We start from the raw sequence: 20767 nt of genomic DNA, 5'->3' as shown, positions 1-20767 counted from the left end.
GAAAAGTTCGTTTTGGGTAGTTTTTGACCCCCTTAAATTGAAAAAAGGGTCAGCATGACCTTTTCGATGATACACATTTTTTTATAACAATTCCAGAGTTTAGTAAATCTCTGACTCTTAAGCAAAATAAAATGAAATATGAAATAAATATTCATAAAAATGTATAATGAACAATAAACAAGGATTGTACATAGTACAAAGAGGTCATGATTTGCAGGCCCACACACAACAAGCTCCTCTGTTCAGCTGATTGAGGATCAGAAACTAAGAAGTTTATGCAACAATGAATGGCTAAAAAAAGAAATATTTCCTGGTTATACATTTTCATTAAGAGGTGGAAGTTAAGCAAGAGTTTAAAGACCAGATAGGATTTCTGAAATGTTGCACACGGTTCTATTTTTCTGGCCCGTTTTTACAAAATCACACAGTATTAGCTAAATGTGTTCAGTGTATTAAATAAATGAAACAATGTTTTAGCTGTTTAAAGACTTGATGAATGACTTCCAAATCAATTTTACAGCAAATTACAAGACACATAAACAATCTGACATTTAAAAAAAAATTCAATTCAATAGATTAATTCCGTGCTAAAACCATAACAGAAATTTGAATGATTTCCACTACAAATACCATTACAAACATTACAAACCATCAACTTTAAACTGCATTTTAAATTTTGGAAGTTAAACCTCAGGGTCAACATAGAAGTAGACCAGGGTTCCCCAAATCTTACCCTGGAGGTCCAATGCGCTGCAGAGTTTAGCTCCAACCCTGATCACACTCACCTACCTGTTATTCTCTAATGATCCTGAAGACCTTGATTAGCATGCTCAGGTGTGTTTGATTAGGGTAAGAGCTAAACTCTGCAGGAAAATGGATCTCGAGGTCCAGATTTGATGATCCCTGAAGTAGACTATATGGAGAGAAATTCTGAAATGTTTTCCTCAAAAAACATTAATGCATGCATACATCTTTACGACAGAAGAAAAAAAGCCATGGACATTTTGGATGACAAGGGGGTGAGTAAATTATCTTTACATTTTTGTTTTGGAAGTGAACTTCTCCTTTAAAACCATTAAAAATGGTTTCCTCTAGTGTGTTTTGGGACAATTCCATTGCATTAGGATTTATTGGTTTTAACAAGCCACCAATAGAAGGTGACCAATTACCAGTTAAGAATAACAGGGTCCATGACAGTTTCCATCAAGATCAATACAAGTCCCATTATAACTAGTAAAACCATTACAAATTTGGTGATAGTGTCTATTGTTTTTTTTTAGCAGGGTTTTCATACTACATATACTTATTGCTTATCCTTTAAGGACTGAAAAACTCTTTAGTGCATAATGATCAACAAAATAATTTAGTAGCAGTCTTTTGGTAGTTTCGCAGCAGAAAAAACACAGATGCAATAAGAAGGACTGAAAAGAGGAAGACGGCAGCACGCCAGGCATCCGGGCGCAGTGTTTTCCTCACAAACACATTTTCAGCAGGCAGCAAGTTGCTTAAACTTAGCATGTAGCCAAGGGACCAGCCGACAGCATTGTCTTCAGCCTGCAAACCAAAGTAATAAGTTGACATCAGCTTGATGGGATATGATAACTATAGCTTAAAATATAGAGCATATAGAGCCTGAGGGCTTACTTTCTCCTTAAAGGAGACTTGTGGGAAGGAGAGATCATCGAAGCCATATCCATTGATCAGGAGCACCTGCAGAAGGATGGAATCGGCACAATAATCCCTCAAATGGTCCCCTTCATCAGGAAACTTATTTTGCATCTGAGAAAGAGGGAGTTAGAAGAGATATTGCCTGGGGAAATATTTAAAATTGAATCACATTTAAGTTTAATTACAAATTAAATTTACCTCCTGAAAGCTCATGTTGCAGACGACTCGGACAGCGTCTTCTAAATCTGCTGGAGACGTAATGGTGATCCCTGCAGCTTTCTGGATGAACGAATGAGTGTAGAAAAAAGCAGAAAACGCCTGTGCCGAATAAAGAAAGAAATTAGCTACAGTAGGCCTTATCACATTATTGACATGTACAAAGTGGTTAGATGATAGGATTATCACAACAAACACATTAAAGAGATATCTGGGGATATTTATAATCTAGAGACAATGCAGTTTGCAGTGTTTGATTCACTGAGAAGAACTGACTCAGTAGTCATTAATATAGGGAATCAAACTACAGGCTTCGCTGTTTGTTTGCGATTCACAAAAAAGAACTGCCATTCATTCTGTAATCGTACACTCACAGAACAGAACCAAACATCATTTGGTTTTGTTATTTTTATGGCATTAAAAGGTTTTACATGCATGAAAATGTTTCAAAGTGCCATATTAAGCACTCTAGAAACTCATACCATAAAGTTTCCAGTAACGTTGGGCTGAAAGACTCCATCAAAGGAGCATTTGGAATAAGAACAGCTGTCAAAAGAAAATAGATGAGAAATGTTTCCCAGGCATTGATTGTAGTTTCCGGTGCCTTTGATTTGCAGGTCATCATCAGGTTTAAATGGAGTTTGTCTTTTAATGCATGGAGTATCAAACACACTGCTCCGCTTTATGGAGTTACTGTAACCTGCAGGATAGCAGGGGTGAACTATGGAGCTGTCTGAACCTTGAGTCTATAAGACACAAAGAAAGAGAAACATCAGATATTATACTCTAAATACCATCAGATCAGTTCATCAGCTTGTCTGATGATCATTTAGACTAAAGATTTGCACTTAACCGTCATCAGAAGTGCCAGCAGTCTCAGTAACACCTGCTGTCTCCCAAAACACAGAAAGCTCTGAGTGTAAATCTGATAGTCTCGTCCATACAGCCGCAGTTTCATCAGATTGTCCTTGTTCTCCACCGGTTGTGCCGTTTCAAAGGTTATCTGAGTAGAAGCTCCACCCAAGTCTAGCGCACCAGCCGTGTCTTTGCCTGGAGACAGCCACTGACCCACAAAACCATACTAGAGAAATACAGAGACAGGGTACACAGTATACAGTCAAGAGGCTTTATCTATAAATTAGTCTCTGAAATGTTTTTTTTTTTTTTGTATATCAAAACAAAACTTTAGCCCTTACCTTAATAAATTTCTCAAGTAGGTAATTGACTGTGATCCATCCATAAGCTCCCTCCTCTTTTCCGCTTAAGATGGTGGCCCCTTTGAAGCAGAACGGGTAGGTCTTCAGTTTGTCTGCCACTTCCTTCAAAACCTCATCTGACTCTTTGGGTTTAGAAATACTGTGTGAAATGACACAAACATATATTTGTTATCCGTGATTTATTGTGTAGCATTCCTCTATTCAGCACAATCCTTTCCAGTGTATAAACATGTGATGTGAAACATGTTCTTGTTTATTTAGCACTGACCTGAAAAAATATTTCACATAAAAGATATTTAGATATAGTCCACAAGAAAAAATAATAGTTGAATTTATAAAAATAACCCATGAGTCCCTTGTTTGTCCTGAACAATTAAACTGCCTGCTGTTCTTCAGAAAAATCCTTCAGGTGCCACAAATTCTGTGGTTTTTCAGCATTTTTGTGTATTTGAACCCTGTATGATTTTGAGATCCATCTTTTCACACTGAGGGACTCATATTCAATTATTACAGAAGGTTCAAGCACTCACTGATGCTTCAGAAGGAAACACGATGCATTAAGAGCCAGGGGTGTAAACTTTTGAACAGAATAAAGATGTGTACATTTTTCTTATTTTTCCTAAATATCAATTCCATGTTTCCCAAAAGACAAAATCAGTGAGCTTTTAAACCTTCTGTAATAGTCGTACGAGTCCCTCAGTTGTCCTCAGTGTGAAAAGATGGATGTCAAAATCATACAGTCATTGTTGGAAAGGGTTCAAATACATAAAAGTGCTGAAAAACCAAAGAATCTGTGGGACCTGAAGGACTTTTCTGAAAAACAGTGGGCAGTTTAACTGTTCAGGACAAACAAGGGACTCATGAACAACTATCACTAAAAAAAACAACCAAAAACATAGCTGTGGATCATTCAGGCAACAACACAGTATTAAGAATCAACTGTAAGTAAACTTTTAAACAGGGACATTTTTATAAATTTAACTATTATTTTCTCTTGTGGACTATATGCAAATGTCTTTTATGTGAAATATCTTATTCAGGTACAATAATAAAAAATAAAAAATAACATGCATTTTGTATGATCCCTCTTATTTTTGTCGAATAATTAGCATTTTGCAGATTCTGCAAGTTGTATGAAAACTTTTGACTTCAACTGTATATTCATAATTTGAACACCTTTCATACTCACTTCAGTAGTCTCATGCCCCCTGTGGCTCCAAGATACAAAGGGGTGAGATTGTGTCTAGATTTTGGGATCTGCTGCTTGGCTTTTTCCATGCATTCCTCAAGACTACTGGCTGCTCCTCCTTTTTTACCTGCATAACTGGAGATCCCTCCTCCTGGATAGGAAAGAAGTCAAAATAAATACATAAAAAGTTTAAAAATGTAACTGAATGATAAGTGTGAAACAGCAGAGAGGTGTCAGGAAATCAGTGGCAAAAACCGAGAAAATGGGGCAAGCACATAATGCAAGCTAGTAAAAAAAAGGTCTTTTATCTAATTTACATTTATGCAGATGTGTTAACCTGAAGCAATGTCCAAATAATAATAACAGAACCATAACAATGAGGTAAAAGGCAAAAACAAATTCAGGATTGGGGGGGGGGGGGGTTATAAAATTCTGATTTGTAATTCTCGAGTTTCACAGACAAGGCTTAAGGCTAGTCCCAGACTAAAATGCATGTTTGAGCTGTCTCAACTGAAAATGTTGCTCTGACATATCTTAAAATATGGTCTCAGGATGCACACTTGTAATGTTTTTTTCTAAAGCATTTTTATAAAAGCTACCTAAGGCTTAGTCCTGGCTTAAAGTAAGCCCTGTTTGTGAAACTGGGTCATAGACATGTTTCACACTATTTGTTACACTACACTTATCTACTCACCCTTCACATGACACTCGCTGTGTTGACTGACTATGCCGGTACCATTCTGCTTGTCTGCTGGCCATTTGTAGATGAACATAGAAGTATGAGAGGATCCAGCATCCAGGACTATTCCATACTGAGAACAAACACAACAGAAGCCAAAATCAAAGCTAGGGCTAAAAAACCTATTCACAGACTTGTCATTGTTTATTTAATGATGACACTCATATTTGACTTTTTGCATGCATTTATAACAAAAAAAATGTATTACTATTGTATTTAAAAAGAGGTTTTTACAATAATCTGTTTCTGAACTGTTCATGACGGCAGGAGCAATTCAATCATGATTCAACACCAGCCAGTTGGACTGTCATTAAAACTGGCAGTTGAGAATTAATGGCTGCCTGCCACATGCCAGAAAGAGATTCATCTTCCTCTCGACACATTTTCTACAATCAAATCTAATCTAAAGTTCTCTGCTTGGACAGTCTCGTGTCGTCTTCATCAGTTTTGTAGGCCATTTCACTTTGGAACAACAAAAGTGTCATTACCATGAGTTGTGCTGGTCCTTTGACATCTTCAGTGTTGATGACGAGCAAAAGGATGCCTATAAATGAAATAAACAGAGCTGCAATTGCGGTACATACTTGCAGTTGCATTGTAATCTACTGTAAACAAAACAAAAAAACAGCGACATTTGCTGATCGACAACAGTCGACTGTAGCCGAATCTACTGACTCTGACACGTTAACACTGAAGTAAACCAACCTGTCAGACCTGCTTTGTCATGCAAACCGTATCATCTTTATCAACAACTAAAGTTATTTTTATATTTATATGAAATGGCTCACTGTCGAAGTGTGGATTTCTTTTTACTGCTGACTTTATACTAAATGTTTAACCTGTGCATGTGTTCTGATATTTATCTTCGGTAACTCAGTAAGGGCTTTTAAATGGTCCACACCACTAGTGCAGCGCTGGAAAAAGATACAGTACAAGTAGTAAAAGTAAACTTTTAAGGGTCTATTCTGTGCCCTAAAAAGGTCTGGATGTCACAGATGACGAAGTACAGACACACAAAATCTCTTAGGCATGCAAACAGACATCAACTGACACTAGGTGGCATTAGAGCAAACAAAACGTTTGCCTATGTGTTGCCTATTATTATTATAAAGGAACCATATAAACTAATTGAACATACTCAGTGATTGCTTTTCACATAAAACACATTCTGCGACTCTGTAAGATTCCATCACTGAGGCCAGTGGGTTTTCACACAACTCTAATAGATATATGTAAGAGTGACTAACTTGACAAAAAAAGAAATGTCTTGGCTGTTGTGACAGAGATTTCTGAGATGTTTCACTATTTCTCTGAGGATCTTCATATTTGCTACCTAAAATACAGGATCCTATAAAGTCCCTGCTGAAAAAACCCCAGCTAAAATCAGCCTAGGCTGGTTGGCTGGTCGTAGCTGGTTTTAGCTGGCCAAAACCCCTCTAAAACAGCCTGCTGACCAGCTAAAACCAGCCAACCAGTCTAGGCTGGTTTTAGCTGTTTCTTTTTCACCAGGGAGTATTCTATTATAATCCATCATACAGTATCTACTGGGATTGTGTGAATGGTTTTGAAATGGAGGGTTGCATTAAAAGATGGCTATTAATTATATTTCAAAAAGTATGGGAGGAAACAGTTTGTAAAAGTGAGCTCATTCTGTCCTGTGCTGACATTTCTATAACCGCAAATTTAGGCAAGGTATGTCCAAGGGCTAATTTTCCTAAACAGTCAATAGTCTTCAGTCACAACAGACTAGAAAAGGATTGGCTGTTTCCTAGTTGGTAGCATGGGAGGGACATTCTGAGAGCATTTAATTGGACAAAAATCTGTGTAGCAGAGTCGAGACACTGCAGGTGAATAGGGTAAAAAACAACAACTAATAGTTATGACCTTACTTAGTTGATTGATTACATTGATAATTGCAAACATTTTTTGCATTACAAGTTTTCTAAAATGTTAGGTTTAAATATGCAAATGAGGCATAATTTAATGATTTATTGATTTAATTTCTAGTACAAAAATCTAAACACTGGATGAAGTCAGTTTCAAAATTCCTGTTTAATTTTTGACATAATAGAGTCAAATGTTTTTACAGAATGGATTTTGTCACTCCATAATTCAGAAAAAAACTTGCAACAGACAGAAAACAAAGTATTTTTGACCATTTTGGGGGGAATAAAATGTTGTATAAAATCAAGCTAATGATATATGAACAAATCCCTCTGTAAAAACCTTCAGAATGTAGACAGGAATAAAAATGTATAGGTTGGTGTGTGTAAGTGTTACTGAAGTGGAGATTTATGGCTCGGTGTAGGAGAAAAAACTAATTTTGAGAAAACAGCCTTTAAAATATGTATTGTAATTGAAATCTACTGACACAAATGTGCTATAAAAGAAACACCTAACAGTGTCTTTTGGTTGTTTTCTTTCCACTAGTCTGAAAAAACACTTTATGAAACACCAAAGCCCAAAAATCAGGAAGAAAATGCCATAGATTAAGCTTTTGTCTTTAGGAGTACATATAGATGGCTCCAAAGCTAACAGACAAGGACTAAAGGCTAAACACGTTCAGTGTTTATTATATCTACAAAACACAGAAAAATTAGTAAACGCTTATTATTACAAAAGCTTTCCTGATTCAGCAGGCAATACCATTTCGAAATAAAATACATTCTTCTATTTGTATAGCTACATTTAAAAAATTTTCCATTTTGAATGTTTTCAAGGCACAGCACACGGTATTTCTAACAAACATACATTCAACGTTATGAAAAGAGACATTTTGACATGATTGTCTTATGAATTACACTTAGCACTACTAAAATCAAGTTTTCTGTTCTACAGTCTCTTCTAAAATGATAATTTATATAAAATGTGCTTGATATTGAAATGAGAGAGGTTTGATGAAATGTGATACAAAAAGTCTTTTGTGCATCCTTTTGTTTTCAGTGTACTGTAAACAGAAGTATCCTTGCTATAGGCAGTGCATAACAGTGTATATACACAGCAATATAACTCATTCGCTATTAAATGACATTATCAGTGTCTTTCTTACGGATGGCTCGCAATAAAAAATACAGTGAAATAGTAAGGAGGAAGCAAAAGAGGACGACCAGAGCGGTCCAGGCACTTGAGCGCAGTGATTTCCTCAGTAAAAGATTTTCAGCAGGCAGCAGGTTACTTAGGCTTAGCATGTAGCCAAGGGACCAGCCGATAGACGTGTCTCCCGCCTGCAAACCAAAGCAAAATGTTACAATTTTCTTGACCTAGACAGGTCTGTTTTTTCATTAAGCTTTAGGGAGTAGTTTATTTAAATTACTTAACATTTTGCAGATTCTGAAAGGTGTATGCAAACTTTTGACCTCAACTGTTCATCTTGAATGGCCTGAGGATGAGTAGTTTTTTTTTGTTAATTATTTTACCAAAATAAGAGGGACCATACAAAAAGTTATTTTTTTATGTAGTATTGAGCTGAATAATATATTTAACATAGAAGATGTTTACATGTAGTCCACAATAGGAAATAATAGTTGTGTGATTTTTCATACTGTGTTTTTTTTGTTTTGTTTTTTTTGTTTTTTTTTTGGTTTAGCGATAGTTGTTTGTGAGTTTCTTGTTTGTCCTGAACAGTTACACTGCCAGCTGTTCTTCATATTTTCACACTAAGGACAACTGAGGGACTCATATGCAACTATTACAGAAGCTTCAAACAGTCACTTATGCTTCAGAAGGAAAAAACAATGTATTAAGAGCCAGAGGGGGTGAAAGATCTGGGTAAATTTCACTTATTTTGTCTTCTGGGAAAAATGTAAGTATCTTGTGTAGCTTATTAAGGGCAGTACTAAATGAAAATAAAGTTTCATATTTAGTCAAAATAAGAAAAATTTACACATCTTCATTCTGTTTTCACCCCCGGCTCTTAATGCATTGTGTTTTCCTCTGGGGCATCAGTGAGTGTTTGAACCTCCTGTAATAGTTATATATGAGTCCCTCAGTTGTCCTCAGTGTGAAAAGATGGATCTCAAAATCATGCAGTCATTGTTGGAAAGGGTTCAAATACACATATATGTTGAAAAACCAAACAGTTTGTGGGACCTAAAGGATTTTTCTGAAGAACAGCAGGCAGTTTAAGTTTTCACTAAACAAAAAAAAAAAAAAAAAAAAAAAAAAAACACAGCTGTGAATCATTCAGGTAACAACACAATATTAAGAATCAATCGTATGTAAATTGGACTATATGGACGTCCTTTATGTGAAATATCTTATTTAGATCAGTACTAAATAAAAAAAATAACATGGATTTTGTATGACCCCTCTTATTTTGGTAAAATAATTAACATTTTGCTGATTCTGCAAGGTAACTTTTGAACTTTTAAACCTTTGACCTCAACCGTAGAGAAGTTTGTTGAAAGTTAGCATTACCTCACTTGCTCACCAATCATGGATCCTCTGCAGTGAATGGGTGCCATCAGAATGAGAGTCCAAACAGCTGATGAAGGCATCACAATAATCCACCCAACTCCAATGCATCAATTAACATCCAGTGAAGCATTTTATCAGCTGTTTGAGCTCTCATGCTGACGGCACCCATTCATCGTTGCCGAGAATTTATAGGGGAGCAAGTGATGTAATGATAAATTTCTCCAAATGTGTTCTGAAGAAGAAACTAAATAATTCTAAGCTGGTTCGAGGGTTAGTAAATGATCTGCAAAATTAAATTTTTGGGTGAACTATGCTTTTAAATCAACACAAAAAGCTATTACAATCCATTTTACTCCAGTAAAGTAATGATATATCCTTTTTAAAATTCAAAAACATAATGAAATATAGTACTTGAGTACTACAGTGCTCTCTACATGACAGATGTTTGGAGGGCAAGGGTTAAAAATGGGAGGGCTTGGTGATATCAAAAAGAAATGTTGTGTACCTATAAATAGTAAACGTGCATTGAGGAGGTACATAGTGTTTATGCAAATTGGTCTAGCTACCTTCTTCTGAAAGGAGATGTGGGGGAAGGAGAAATAATCAAAGCCATATCCATTGACCAGGAGCACCTGCACAAAGGCAGACACTGCGCAGTAGTCCTTCAGACGGCTTTCCTGATTCTGAAACTTATTTGACATCTAGGGCAAAGAGAGTGAGGGAGAAAATATCTGAAAGTCATTTAATAAATTAGGCTAAATAAATAGGTCAACTGTTGTCTTCATACAAGATAAAACAAGTTCTCTTAATCTGAGAACCTGAGACTCTCAAACATTGGTCGATTGCTGAGATATGGGGAAAGTCATCTCAGAATAGCAGGGCTCAAAATTAGCTCAGTAGGGCGTTACCTCCTGAAAGCTCATGTTGCAGACAACACGGGCAGCGTCCTCTAAATGTTCTGGGGACGTGATGCTGATGCCTGTTGCCTCCTGGAGAAAGGAATGGGTGTAGAAAAATGCAGAAAATGCCTGTGCCAGAGAAAGAAAGACAATGATGAAAAGAGAAAGATTGCATAATCATAATAATGACACATCTAATCATGACACTTAGTGGGCCAGAAATGAATTTATGATTTATTTTAATGCTCTGAGCTGTCTCACCTAATAACCGCTTATATCAAACCATCCCCCACCAGTAAAGACATTAATGTTGCCAAAAGCATGAGAGATGAAGGTACAAATTGCATGTTATGTTGATTGATAATATACAGTGCCTTGCGAAATTATTCATACCCCTTAATTTTTTTCACATTTTGTTGTGTTGCTGCCTTATGTTAAACTACTTTAAATTACTTTTTTTCCCCAAATCAATCTACACTCCCTACTCCATAATGGCAAAGCAAAAAATAGGTTTTTAACATTTGTGCAAATTTATTAAAAATAAAAAACTGAAAAGATCTTGTTGCATTTTCTGGGACACTCGAAATTTAGCTCAGGAGCATTCATATTGCTTCTAGATGTTACTACACATCGAGTGGAGTTAAACTCTGGCAATTTAATTTGAATGAGTATGATTTAGAAAGGCACACACCTCAAGGTCTAACAGCTGAAAATGCATATCAGGGCAAAAACCAAGTCTTGAGGTCAAGATAACTGCCTGTAGAGCTCAGTGACAGACTTGCGTTAAGGCAATGATCTAGGGAAGAGTTCAGAAAAAAATCTGCTGCACTGAAGGTTCACAGAAGCATTATCCATAATGGAAGACGATTGGAACAACTAGGACTCCAGAAAATGTCTGCCAGCCCCCATCCAAGCTGACAGAGCTTGAGAGGTGAAAAGGTGAGGCAAAGAATGACAGATAATTGCCAAATGCAGATGTGCAAAGCTTGTCACATCATACCCAAAAAGACATGAGGCTGTAAAGGTGCTTCAACTATTTACTGAGTTAAGGGTATGAATACTTATGCAACGTGATCTTTTCAGTTTTTTATTTTTAATAAATTTGCACAAATGTTAAAAACCTATTTTTTGCTTTGCCATTATGGAGCAGGGAGTGTAGACTGACGTGGGAAAAAAAGTAATTTAAAGTAGTTTAACATAAGGCAGCGACATAACAAAATGTGAAAAACATGAAGGGGTATGAATAATTTCGCAAGGCACTGTATGACCCTGGACCACAAAACCATATCATAACGATCAATTTTCTGAAACTGAGATTACAAAATCGTACCATAAAGTTTCCAGTAACGTTGGGCTGGAAGACTCCATCAAAAGAGCATCTGGAATAAGAACAGCTGTCAAAAGAAAAGAGACGAGAAACGTTTCCCAGGCATTGATCGTAGTTTCCGGTGCCTTTGATTTGCAGGTCATCCTCAGGGTTATATGGAGTTTGTTTTTTATTGCATGGAGTCTCAAACACACTGCTCAGCTTTACAGAGTTGCTGTAACCTGCAGGATAGCAGGGGTGAACTACGGAGCGGTCCGAACCCTGAGTCTAAGACACATAAATAAAGAGAAAACATCAGATGTTTTACTCCAAACACCATCAAATCAGTCCATTAGCATGTCTGATGATCATTTGAATAACCAGTCTATAGGTCTGCACTTAACCGTCACCAGGTGTGCCAGCAGTTTCAGTAACACCTGGTCTCTCCCAAAACACAAAAAGCTCTGAGTGTAAATCTGATAGTCTCGTCCGTACAGCCGCAGCTTCATCAGATTGTCCTTGTTCTCCACCCTCTGTTTAGTTTCAAAGGTTATCTGAGTAGATGCTCCACCAAAGTCTAGAGCACCAACCGTGTCTTTGCCTGGAGACAGCCACTGACCAACAAAACCATACTAGAGGCATGAGAAAAAAAAAAAAGTAGGGTAATGGTCAATAACAGAATTTTACTAAAGGGCATTCAGATGTTATGAGATATACACTATGGATAACAACATACCTTGATGTAATTCTCAAGCAGGTAGTTGACTGTGACCCATCCATAAGCTCCCTCCTCTTGTCCACTTAAGATGGTGGCCCCTTTGAAGCTGAATGGGTAGGTCTTTAGCTTGTCTGCCACTTCCTTTAAAACCTCATCTGACTCTTTGGGTTTGGAAATACTGTGTGAAATGACACAAATGCATATTCTACTTTTAATACAATCTCTTCTACATACTTTTTTCAGGATTCTTTGAGGAATAGAAAGTTCCAACAAAAAGCATTTACGTGAAACAGAAAACATTTGTAACATTATAACCATCTTCCCTGTCACTTTTGACCAATTTGATGCATTCTTGCTGATCAAAGGTATATATATTTTCTTAAATGACTGACCCCTAACAAGAGGGATGTAACTAATAATCAATTGATGGATTTTCCAAATGCATCGTAATTCTCTCTTGAATTCTGAGCTTAGTTTTAACAGCAGATTGCACTGCATGCTTTACAAACAGCCATGCTCTGCTTACTTCCAGTTCCTTACACACACACACACACACACACCACTTGAACTTAAAATAATCCTTTATAGAGTTGGAAAAGGTTGAAGCGAATTACAGGAGTGCTCCCAGTGGACTGCGGGCATTAAAGCAACACTAAGTAACTTTTCCCTCAATGCTCCCTCTACAGGTTAGAAGCGGAATTGTCCATTACCGCTGTCGTAAATAATTTAGCCTACCGTCGTGTCACATGCACGTTATTTGTTTGAAAGGCTATCCAGGAGCGGCTTTGGAAATAACGATGTCCAGTGACAAGGTAGAGTATGTTGTATGACTTTATAAAAGTGTGAAAACCTTTTGTGAAGCCTGACGTGAAGCAAGTCGCATTTGTAGTATCATTTGAACTACAAAACCGCGACCTGACGACCCAAACTTACATAGTGCTGTTATGGCTGATAGAGGGTCGCAGAGCGAATACGAAAGTGCCGTTTCACCCTGTTATGAGTTGATGAATCACTGACATGAGTTCGGAAACATTACTTTAAGGTAAAAAAAGTTACTTAGTGTTGCTTTAATCTTGTGTCATAAAAGCCAAGGTACAAGTACATTTTACTATTTAAATTGCTCAGTTGAATGCACAAACGCTATATAGTTATATAGATTAGATACTGTCCTCGAGAGTGTTTTCACATCATATCATCAATCCGGCCATATTGGTGGCACTGAACGTAAACAATGCCACTGAACCGAACGGATCTTGGAAATGTTGCTGATTATTGCTGCTGAAAATGATCAATAATTGTCATGTTTTGGGCTGTATAATCAGCCATACTGGGAAAACATCTGGAGAACTTAGTCTGCCAAAGGTTTTAACAAATCAAGGAGAAGAGTGCAAAAGGTGTTTGTGGTTGGCCAAACTAAACCTGGATTTCCAGGGCAAGAATCTTGACAACATTTGTTTTGTTCTTATAATTTCCGGTCAGGTAGGTGAAATATTAGGCTAATATCTTAATTAATATTGCTTTCCTGCTTACTAAGTATTTCTCTATATAATTTACCAGATTCCACACGTTTGTTCTGTGGTTTAGACAGCATAAATTAGCAGAACAGCGTATTCAGTAGTAGATTAACCGTGCAATCCATGCTGTTGTTTACATCCGAGTATCTCCAAGTGCAAACTCTCTATAATGATAAATTTGACATCAGTGGTTATAAAAGCAGCTTTCTTTACAAAGCCGTGAGCTTTGTGACTCACTTCAGTAGTCTCATGCCCGCTGTTGCCCCAAGATACAAAGGGGTCAGCTTGTGTCTTGACTTTGGGATCTCCTGCATGGCTTTTTCCAAGCATTTCTCAAGACTACGAGCTGCTCCTCCTTTGTTACCAGCATAAATGGAGATCCCGCCTCCTGATTAGAGAAAGTGAGAGAGGAAGAGACAAGTCAAGTCATCGGACAACTGAAATGAGTAATAGAATTCCTGGTAATATCTTAGGAACTCTGCGTGGGCATACATGGGCATGAACTTTCAGTTCTTATTTCACTGCCCGAGATGTCACAGACACTTGACTACCATAAATGCAACCAAACTGTTTTGGGTGACTTTTCCAGATGTTTCCGTAGAACATTGCCACTCAGCAATACTTGAGAGTTTACTAAGAGTTTAACATCCCAATTCTGCGTCTGCCAGATCCTTAAATGAGTGGAAGACTGAGAAAGTGATGAAATTGTAAAAGGGCAAACTTCAGGCACCACCGCAAAAAAGGAAGTGGGCAACAATGTGTTGCAATTCAGCACTCCTTTTATGAAGGTCATATCTCAGTCCGAATGAGCTACAATGCAAATCAAGTAAATTATCTGACATTGTCGTTTTGATTTTGTCTGTTCTGAGCGACTTTTGAGAAGTATGACACATTTTGAAACACAGACTAAAAACGAATAAAATAAAGACGACAACTATATATTTTAAGCTACAGTATTACACAAGGTTTTAGTAGTCTCACATCCCTCTTGTGCTGTTCTTTTTCTTTCATTCTTATCTACTGACATTTACATGGTCTTACAACAGCCGTTTTTATCCAAAGGGACTTTCAAATGAGGAACGTCCTAAGCCATTTATCATTATACTATATACTCACCCTCTGCATGACACTCGCTGTGTTGACTGACTATGCCGGTGCCGTTCTGCTTGTCTGCTGGCCATTTGTAAATGAACATGGCTGTATGAGAGGATCCAGCATCCAGGACTATTCCATACTGAGAACAAACACAACAGCAAAAAAAAAAATATATAAAAAAAAAAAAAAAAAAAAATGAGGCTAAAGGCTAAAACGTGTAGTGACATGGATTCGGTTGCCAGGGAAAACATGCATACATAGGCACACTGCCAAAATACTGTACATACCATGAGAAAATTCATTCAGAAAACAAACAAACATGACATTCAATTCAGAAGTGGTTTTTAAATTAACTAATGAAAGAATTAATTTATTTTCTTAATTCTAAAATTTTACTTTTTATGGAATTTAGACAAAGTATGTTGGGTTGTGATTCTGTGGTCTATCTCTTTTTGTATTGTGTATGCATTATGTTTGTCTAAGGTTTGTTGTGATGCTACTGCCCTACTTCAATTGCCCCTTGTGCCTTGTGGGATTAATAAAGTTGTTAAACTTAAACTTTTTTTCACTTTTTTAAACTTAAATTGTTTCAATGAAATGCTGTTCTTTTGAACTATATATATATATATATAGTATATAAAAAATATATATATAGTATATAAAAAATATATATATATATACTGAAAAACATTAAAAACTGTTTGTTGAGAATAATAAGAAATGTTTCTTGATCACCAAATCAGCATATTAGAAAGTTTTAAGAAGGTTTTATGAATACTGGAGTAATGGCTTCTGAAAATTCAGATTTGCCATTAATTTCAGATTTGCAAGAATGAGTTACATTTTTAAATATATTAAAACAGGCTAAACAGCTATTTTAAATTGCATTTTTTTCATTGTCAACAAATTTGAAAATTTACAATAAACTTCATTATTTAACATTAGTTAACATCAGCTCTGTGGCATATTTAGTTTTACTGTTTTTGGCATACCTGAAATTCAAAAGAGCACCCTACTCACATACATTGGAGTAAATTGATAAAAATAGTGTAATTTCAAAGAATTTTTTTATTTTTTTTTTAACACACGGGTGGAATAATTCCCATTTTTGATAGTATTTTTTCATAATTTAATGATAAATACAAATGAAAAAATCTAATTTTTAATATTTATTTAGTTAAGTTTTTATTTGAATATATGTTATTAAAGATCTGTTTGGTCTAGGAAAGTCTAATTTTTAAGAGAACAACCTAATCTAAGAGCTGATTTAAAGTTTTTGGCCACTTCTTGCACACGGAAGTAGTAATCGGAGCAGAAATGTGATATAAATGCATGTTCGTTTACAAAATAAATTTCTATCGTCATATTTCTTTTGATAATTATTCTCTGGAACATGTTCGATCAATTAAATAAACTACATAATCACATTTTGGAGAATGCGAGTTTTCATTTGATATATGACTTATCTATGTTTTGTAAGTTTGAGCGATATGAATATGATTATTATTACTTTGTTATTTTATGTTAAAATAAATGCAAAAGTGATGGTATGGACAAAAAAGTTGAGGTTCTAAACTTTCAAATGATACCATATATGTCTAGTTCACTCCATAACTAATTTTTTACAATAACTTTGATGATGCAATTTTGCAGAGCTGAAGAGGTTGACTACATTAGTTAACATTAACTAAGAATGAACAATACTTCTACAGCATTTATTAATCTTAATGTTAATTTCAACAATTACTAATGCATTATTAAAATCTAGTTTTTTAACATTAGTTAATGCACTGTGTATTAATATTAACAATGGACGAGTGTATTTTCATGAACTAACATTAACTAAGATGAATAAATATTGCAATAAATGCATTGCTCATTGTTTGTTCATGTTAGTTAATACATGAACTAATTTTAACAAATGACACCTTATTGTAAAGTGTTACCAATTTATATTTTAGCATTTTTACATGACCTTATTGATCACTGATTTATCAGTTTGCCATTTTATTCCAGTCTTTACTCCTGGATGGAGTTTAATGGTGCAACACTTAAATATTTATAATATGTGACTGATTTATATAAGGCTAACTAGAAGTCATAACTTGCACATGGCTGGTGCAACCCGCCCCAGGTAATTTGGGTCTCATCCTGCTAAAACAGGGTGTGTGTGTTTGAGAAGTAGCCATGTGGGAACTGCATTACACATTGTTAAAAATATTGTTTAAAAAATCCTATTCTCTCTTTGGTTAGAATATGATTTCATAACTTAATTCTGTTAGATTTAAAATATTAGATTTAGATGTTTTAATTAGATTAATTAATACTTGAGGTTTTCTGACTAATTAACCAGTCCCATTTATATCTTATGTTGCTTTAAAAACTCATTTATTTTGAATTTTAAATGGTCAGGCCTCTTCCTTAGCCAATTCATAATGCTGATTATTATTCAAGCGAACATGACTCACCTCTGTAGCCGCCTTTGCAAATATGAACATGATTCACTTAAACTAAGCACTTCTTTGAAGTGGTGTAAGAGTTTGCTCAATGACCATAATAAATGTTTAACAACCTAAAGATCAAGAAATAACGAGCGTAATTTACATAAGCCACTTTTCGCTTTTTCTTTCCTTCCTTTTGTCACACACACCTGCAATACAGGCTTCCCAAAACAGTGTGTACTTTGGGCAAGATACTGCCTGAACTTTATTCATTCATGCAAACCATGATAATCTCTTTCAATTACAGATCTTGCTCTCCAGACTTTGCCTACAGTTTGCATACAGCCATTTTAGCTTAGGGTAATAGCAGTGTCTAGCAGCTCTTTTGAGCTCAACAGGCGACTCCAAACATGTTCAGGTTTGCCTTTCTATGTGACTTCACAATGCTGAGATTCTGCCATCAGTCACCTGTGTAGCAAGTCATTGTAGCGTCTTCAAGAAGTTACGTTTCCCTCAAGCTAAACAGAACTGTCAAAATATGCTGATGGTTAAGTAATTAACAGTCATGGGTGTGTACGAAGTACATTCTGTAACAAATAATATATGAAAACAGTCCCAGATCTTCAAAAGCACAATGACTCACTGTCATCTTCCTAAGAAGGAAAAAGGATTAAAGCATTGAATCAAAACGGCTGGGAAATACAAACAATGGGATCTAGCCAATATGTACAAAAGCTTTTATGTGTTTAAGACTGTGTAAATCAAAACGAGAGCACAGCTGGAGAAATATAGCTCACCCTCTATTAGATAATTGTCGTAATTCTGAACACTTTATCATTTGTATGACAAGGTTGTATAGATATGAACTTCAACATCTGACCTTAGCAAGAATATGGAAACTCTATTGTGAATGCTCTTATTAAAAAAAGCTTCTGTTAGGAATATAATCATCTGCACAAAAGTTAAATTGTTGTCTGCAAATGATAACTGGATGGTCATTTACAAAAAAATATGCAAATATGTATTTCATTATTTGTGAGGGTCTATTTTCAGCACTGGGACACTTTTAAAACTGTCCTGATGGATTATGATCATTAAATTGCACTCTATTATGGGCTTCCATGAGTCATGTCAATGATTTATGGACATCAGCTCTGAGCTGATGTAGATGATGATGTTCCAAAAAACCTGAAAAATCTGAAATGGCATAGATTTTGCAGAAGTAACATACACCAGATTGGACTTTTTTGCCTTCTAAAAAACTTTTTGTACTCCTTATATTGACGTAAACAACTTTATATAAACTTAATTTTAAACGACTGATGTTTGGTTAATTTTGTGGTCAACAGAGGTACCTGAAATCCCATGTCCCCTTTGCTCATCCACATACAACCTCTTTAAATGTTATGCAAATTCACACTTGTGATGTCTAAACATCATTATTTTATATCCCAAAAAACATATGGTGACCCTGGACAACAAAACCAGTTGTAAGTAGCACGGGTATATTTGTAGCCAATATATTGTATGGGTCAAATTATCGATTTTTCCTTTAATGCCAAACTCATTAGGATATTAACTAAACATCATGTTCCATGAATATATTTTGTAAATTTACTACCGAAAATGTGTCAAAACGTATTTTTTTATTAGCAATATGTATTGCTAAGAACTTCATCAACCCTCAGATTCCAGATTTTCAAATAGTTGTATCTCAGCCAAATATTGTCCTATCCTCACAAGCCATACACCAATGGAAAGCTTATTATTCAGCTTCCAAATGTTAATATCAATTTAAAATGTATGACTGATCACATTGCTCTGATATGAACAGCTGTAAATATACATCAAGATTCTATTTTAGAATATTTATTTCTCTCTATGATAAATTTGTATCTTAGAAAGCCTACTGCCGTTATATCACTAAATAAATACATTTGTAAAACCAATGAATAAATTCACCCAACTGGGCTGAGAGAAAAAACTTTTATTTGAGCTCCATCACGAATCTGTCAAAGACTTTTCAAAAAGCTCAACCCAATAGAAAAATCCTGCAGTTTTTTTTTTCCAGTGGTCCAAACTAGACACCCTTCTGAGCTTTACAAAATCACACCTCAGCGAGCATGACAAACCAGATGAAACATGCAGAAGAAGCGCTCGGTATTATCTGCACTACCGGAATCTGATCTATACTATAACGTTACAGATAAGCAGCTCATTCGTTCTCATGATCCTATAACGTGCTCAGTGAAACGTCGCGGGAATGTGAAACGTTCTCTTTGCATCTTTCGAGTTTGCAGCCTGTGCGTGTCACGAGTGAGAAAATGTTATTACCATAAACTCTGGCGACTCTTTGACGTCTTCGGTGGGTACGACGAGCAGAAGAATGCCAATGACTGCCAGAAACAGAGCCGCAGTAGCGGTAATGATCTGGCATTGCTGTTGTTTACCCATGGATACCATCTACGCGACGCGATCCACACAAGACAAATGACAGCGACGACATTCGTTGGCAAGTCAGGTACTATTGTGACGCGTGTTAAATACAGGCGGTAAACCGGCAAACACAAGTGGGCATGGCACTAGCTATATTGTTCTTCGTCACGTGTCCGAGAGTGTTGTCCAATAAATCAAAATGGTTTATATACTACTTGAGTAGTTGCCTCTGCACTCCAATGATTTATAAGGGTGAGGTTTTTTTTCTACAGCCTAGAGAAGAATATTCAGATCGGTCAATACACGTTTACGTTTGTGGCAACATGCCCCATTAGAGTGTATGGGATAAAGGTTTTATGGTTTTCAAGCTAAATTAAATTACATTTCATAGACAAGGCTTGAGACTAGTTCCAGACTAAAATAAAAGTCTGAGCTGTTTCAACTGAAAGAAACTTGCACTGACTGACCTTGAAATAGGATATATCAGTGCCTTTATTTTGTCTCAAGATGCACACCAATAGTGATTTTTCTATTGCTTGTTTACAAAAATTACTAAAATGTCCTAATTAAACTATGACCTAATCCTGGTTTAGTCTAAGCTCTGTCTGTGAAACCAGGCCATGAAGTAAAAATAAATGTACTAAAATATCAAATCATTGTTTTGTGTAAGCCTAATACGTCAGGATTTAGTCAGTTTACCTGGATGCGCGGCCATATTGGCGATACTCTGATGTAAACAACAGAATGGATTGCACAGTTAATGTACTACTGAATACTTCAAGCTAATTTATGCAGCCTAAACCATGGAAAAAATAAAAATGTGGAAGCTGCTGAATCACATACAGAATGACTTAGTAAGCAGAAAACGGTGCAATATTTTGACAAAATAGGTGGTAAAGATAGGTACAAGCAG

At 35.9% G+C, this 20767-nt stretch overlaps 2 protein-coding genes across 3 annotated transcripts; both read right to left on the bottom strand.

The window, feature by feature from the left end:
* Positions 1–1110: 1110 nt before the first annotated feature.
* On the bottom strand, positions 1111–5985 carry LOC141335305 (ectonucleoside triphosphate diphosphohydrolase 2-like). Its single transcript, XM_073840730.1, has 9 exons — positions 5518–5985; positions 4985–5102; positions 4291–4441; positions 3081–3240; positions 2738–2965; positions 2367–2630; positions 1867–1986; positions 1645–1779; positions 1111–1554 (listed from the first exon to the last, which is right to left on the bottom strand). The coding sequence occupies exons 1-9, from the start codon at positions 5623–5625 to the stop codon at positions 1351–1353; spliced, it is 1488 nt and encodes a 495-aa protein (XP_073696831.1). The 5' UTR covers positions 5626–5985; the 3' UTR covers positions 1111–1350.
* A 1077-nt stretch (positions 5986–7062) lies between these two features.
* Positions 7063–19963, bottom strand: entpd2a.1 (ectonucleoside triphosphate diphosphohydrolase 2a, tandem duplicate 1). 2 transcript variants are annotated; one of them, XM_073840115.1, is made up of 9 exons: positions 19753–19962; positions 14999–15116; positions 14120–14270; positions 12387–12546; positions 12055–12282; positions 11675–11938; positions 10354–10473; positions 10012–10146; positions 7063–8253 (listed from the first exon to the last, which is right to left on the bottom strand). In XM_073840115.1, exons 1-9 carry the CDS (start codon positions 19879–19881, stop codon positions 8050–8052), a joined length of 1509 nt encoding a protein of 502 aa, XP_073696216.1. In that variant the 5' UTR covers positions 19882–19962; the 3' UTR covers positions 7063–8049. The 2 variants fall into 2 exon arrangements, with proteins under 2 accessions (XP_073696216.1, XP_073696217.1); XM_073840116.1 differs by lacking the exon at positions 14120–14270 and having other exon boundaries at positions 19753–19963.
* Positions 19964–20767: the final 804 nt, after the last annotated feature.

This window comes from Garra rufa, chromosome 5 (genome assembly GCF_049309525.1).
Source record: "Garra rufa chromosome 5, GarRuf1.0, whole genome shotgun sequence".
In the NCBI taxonomy this organism is placed as follows: Eukaryota; Metazoa; Chordata; class Actinopteri; order Cypriniformes; family Cyprinidae; genus Garra; species Garra rufa.
Note: the sequence above shows the minus strand (reverse complement) of the source record. Positions and strands in the feature narration are given on the sequence as shown.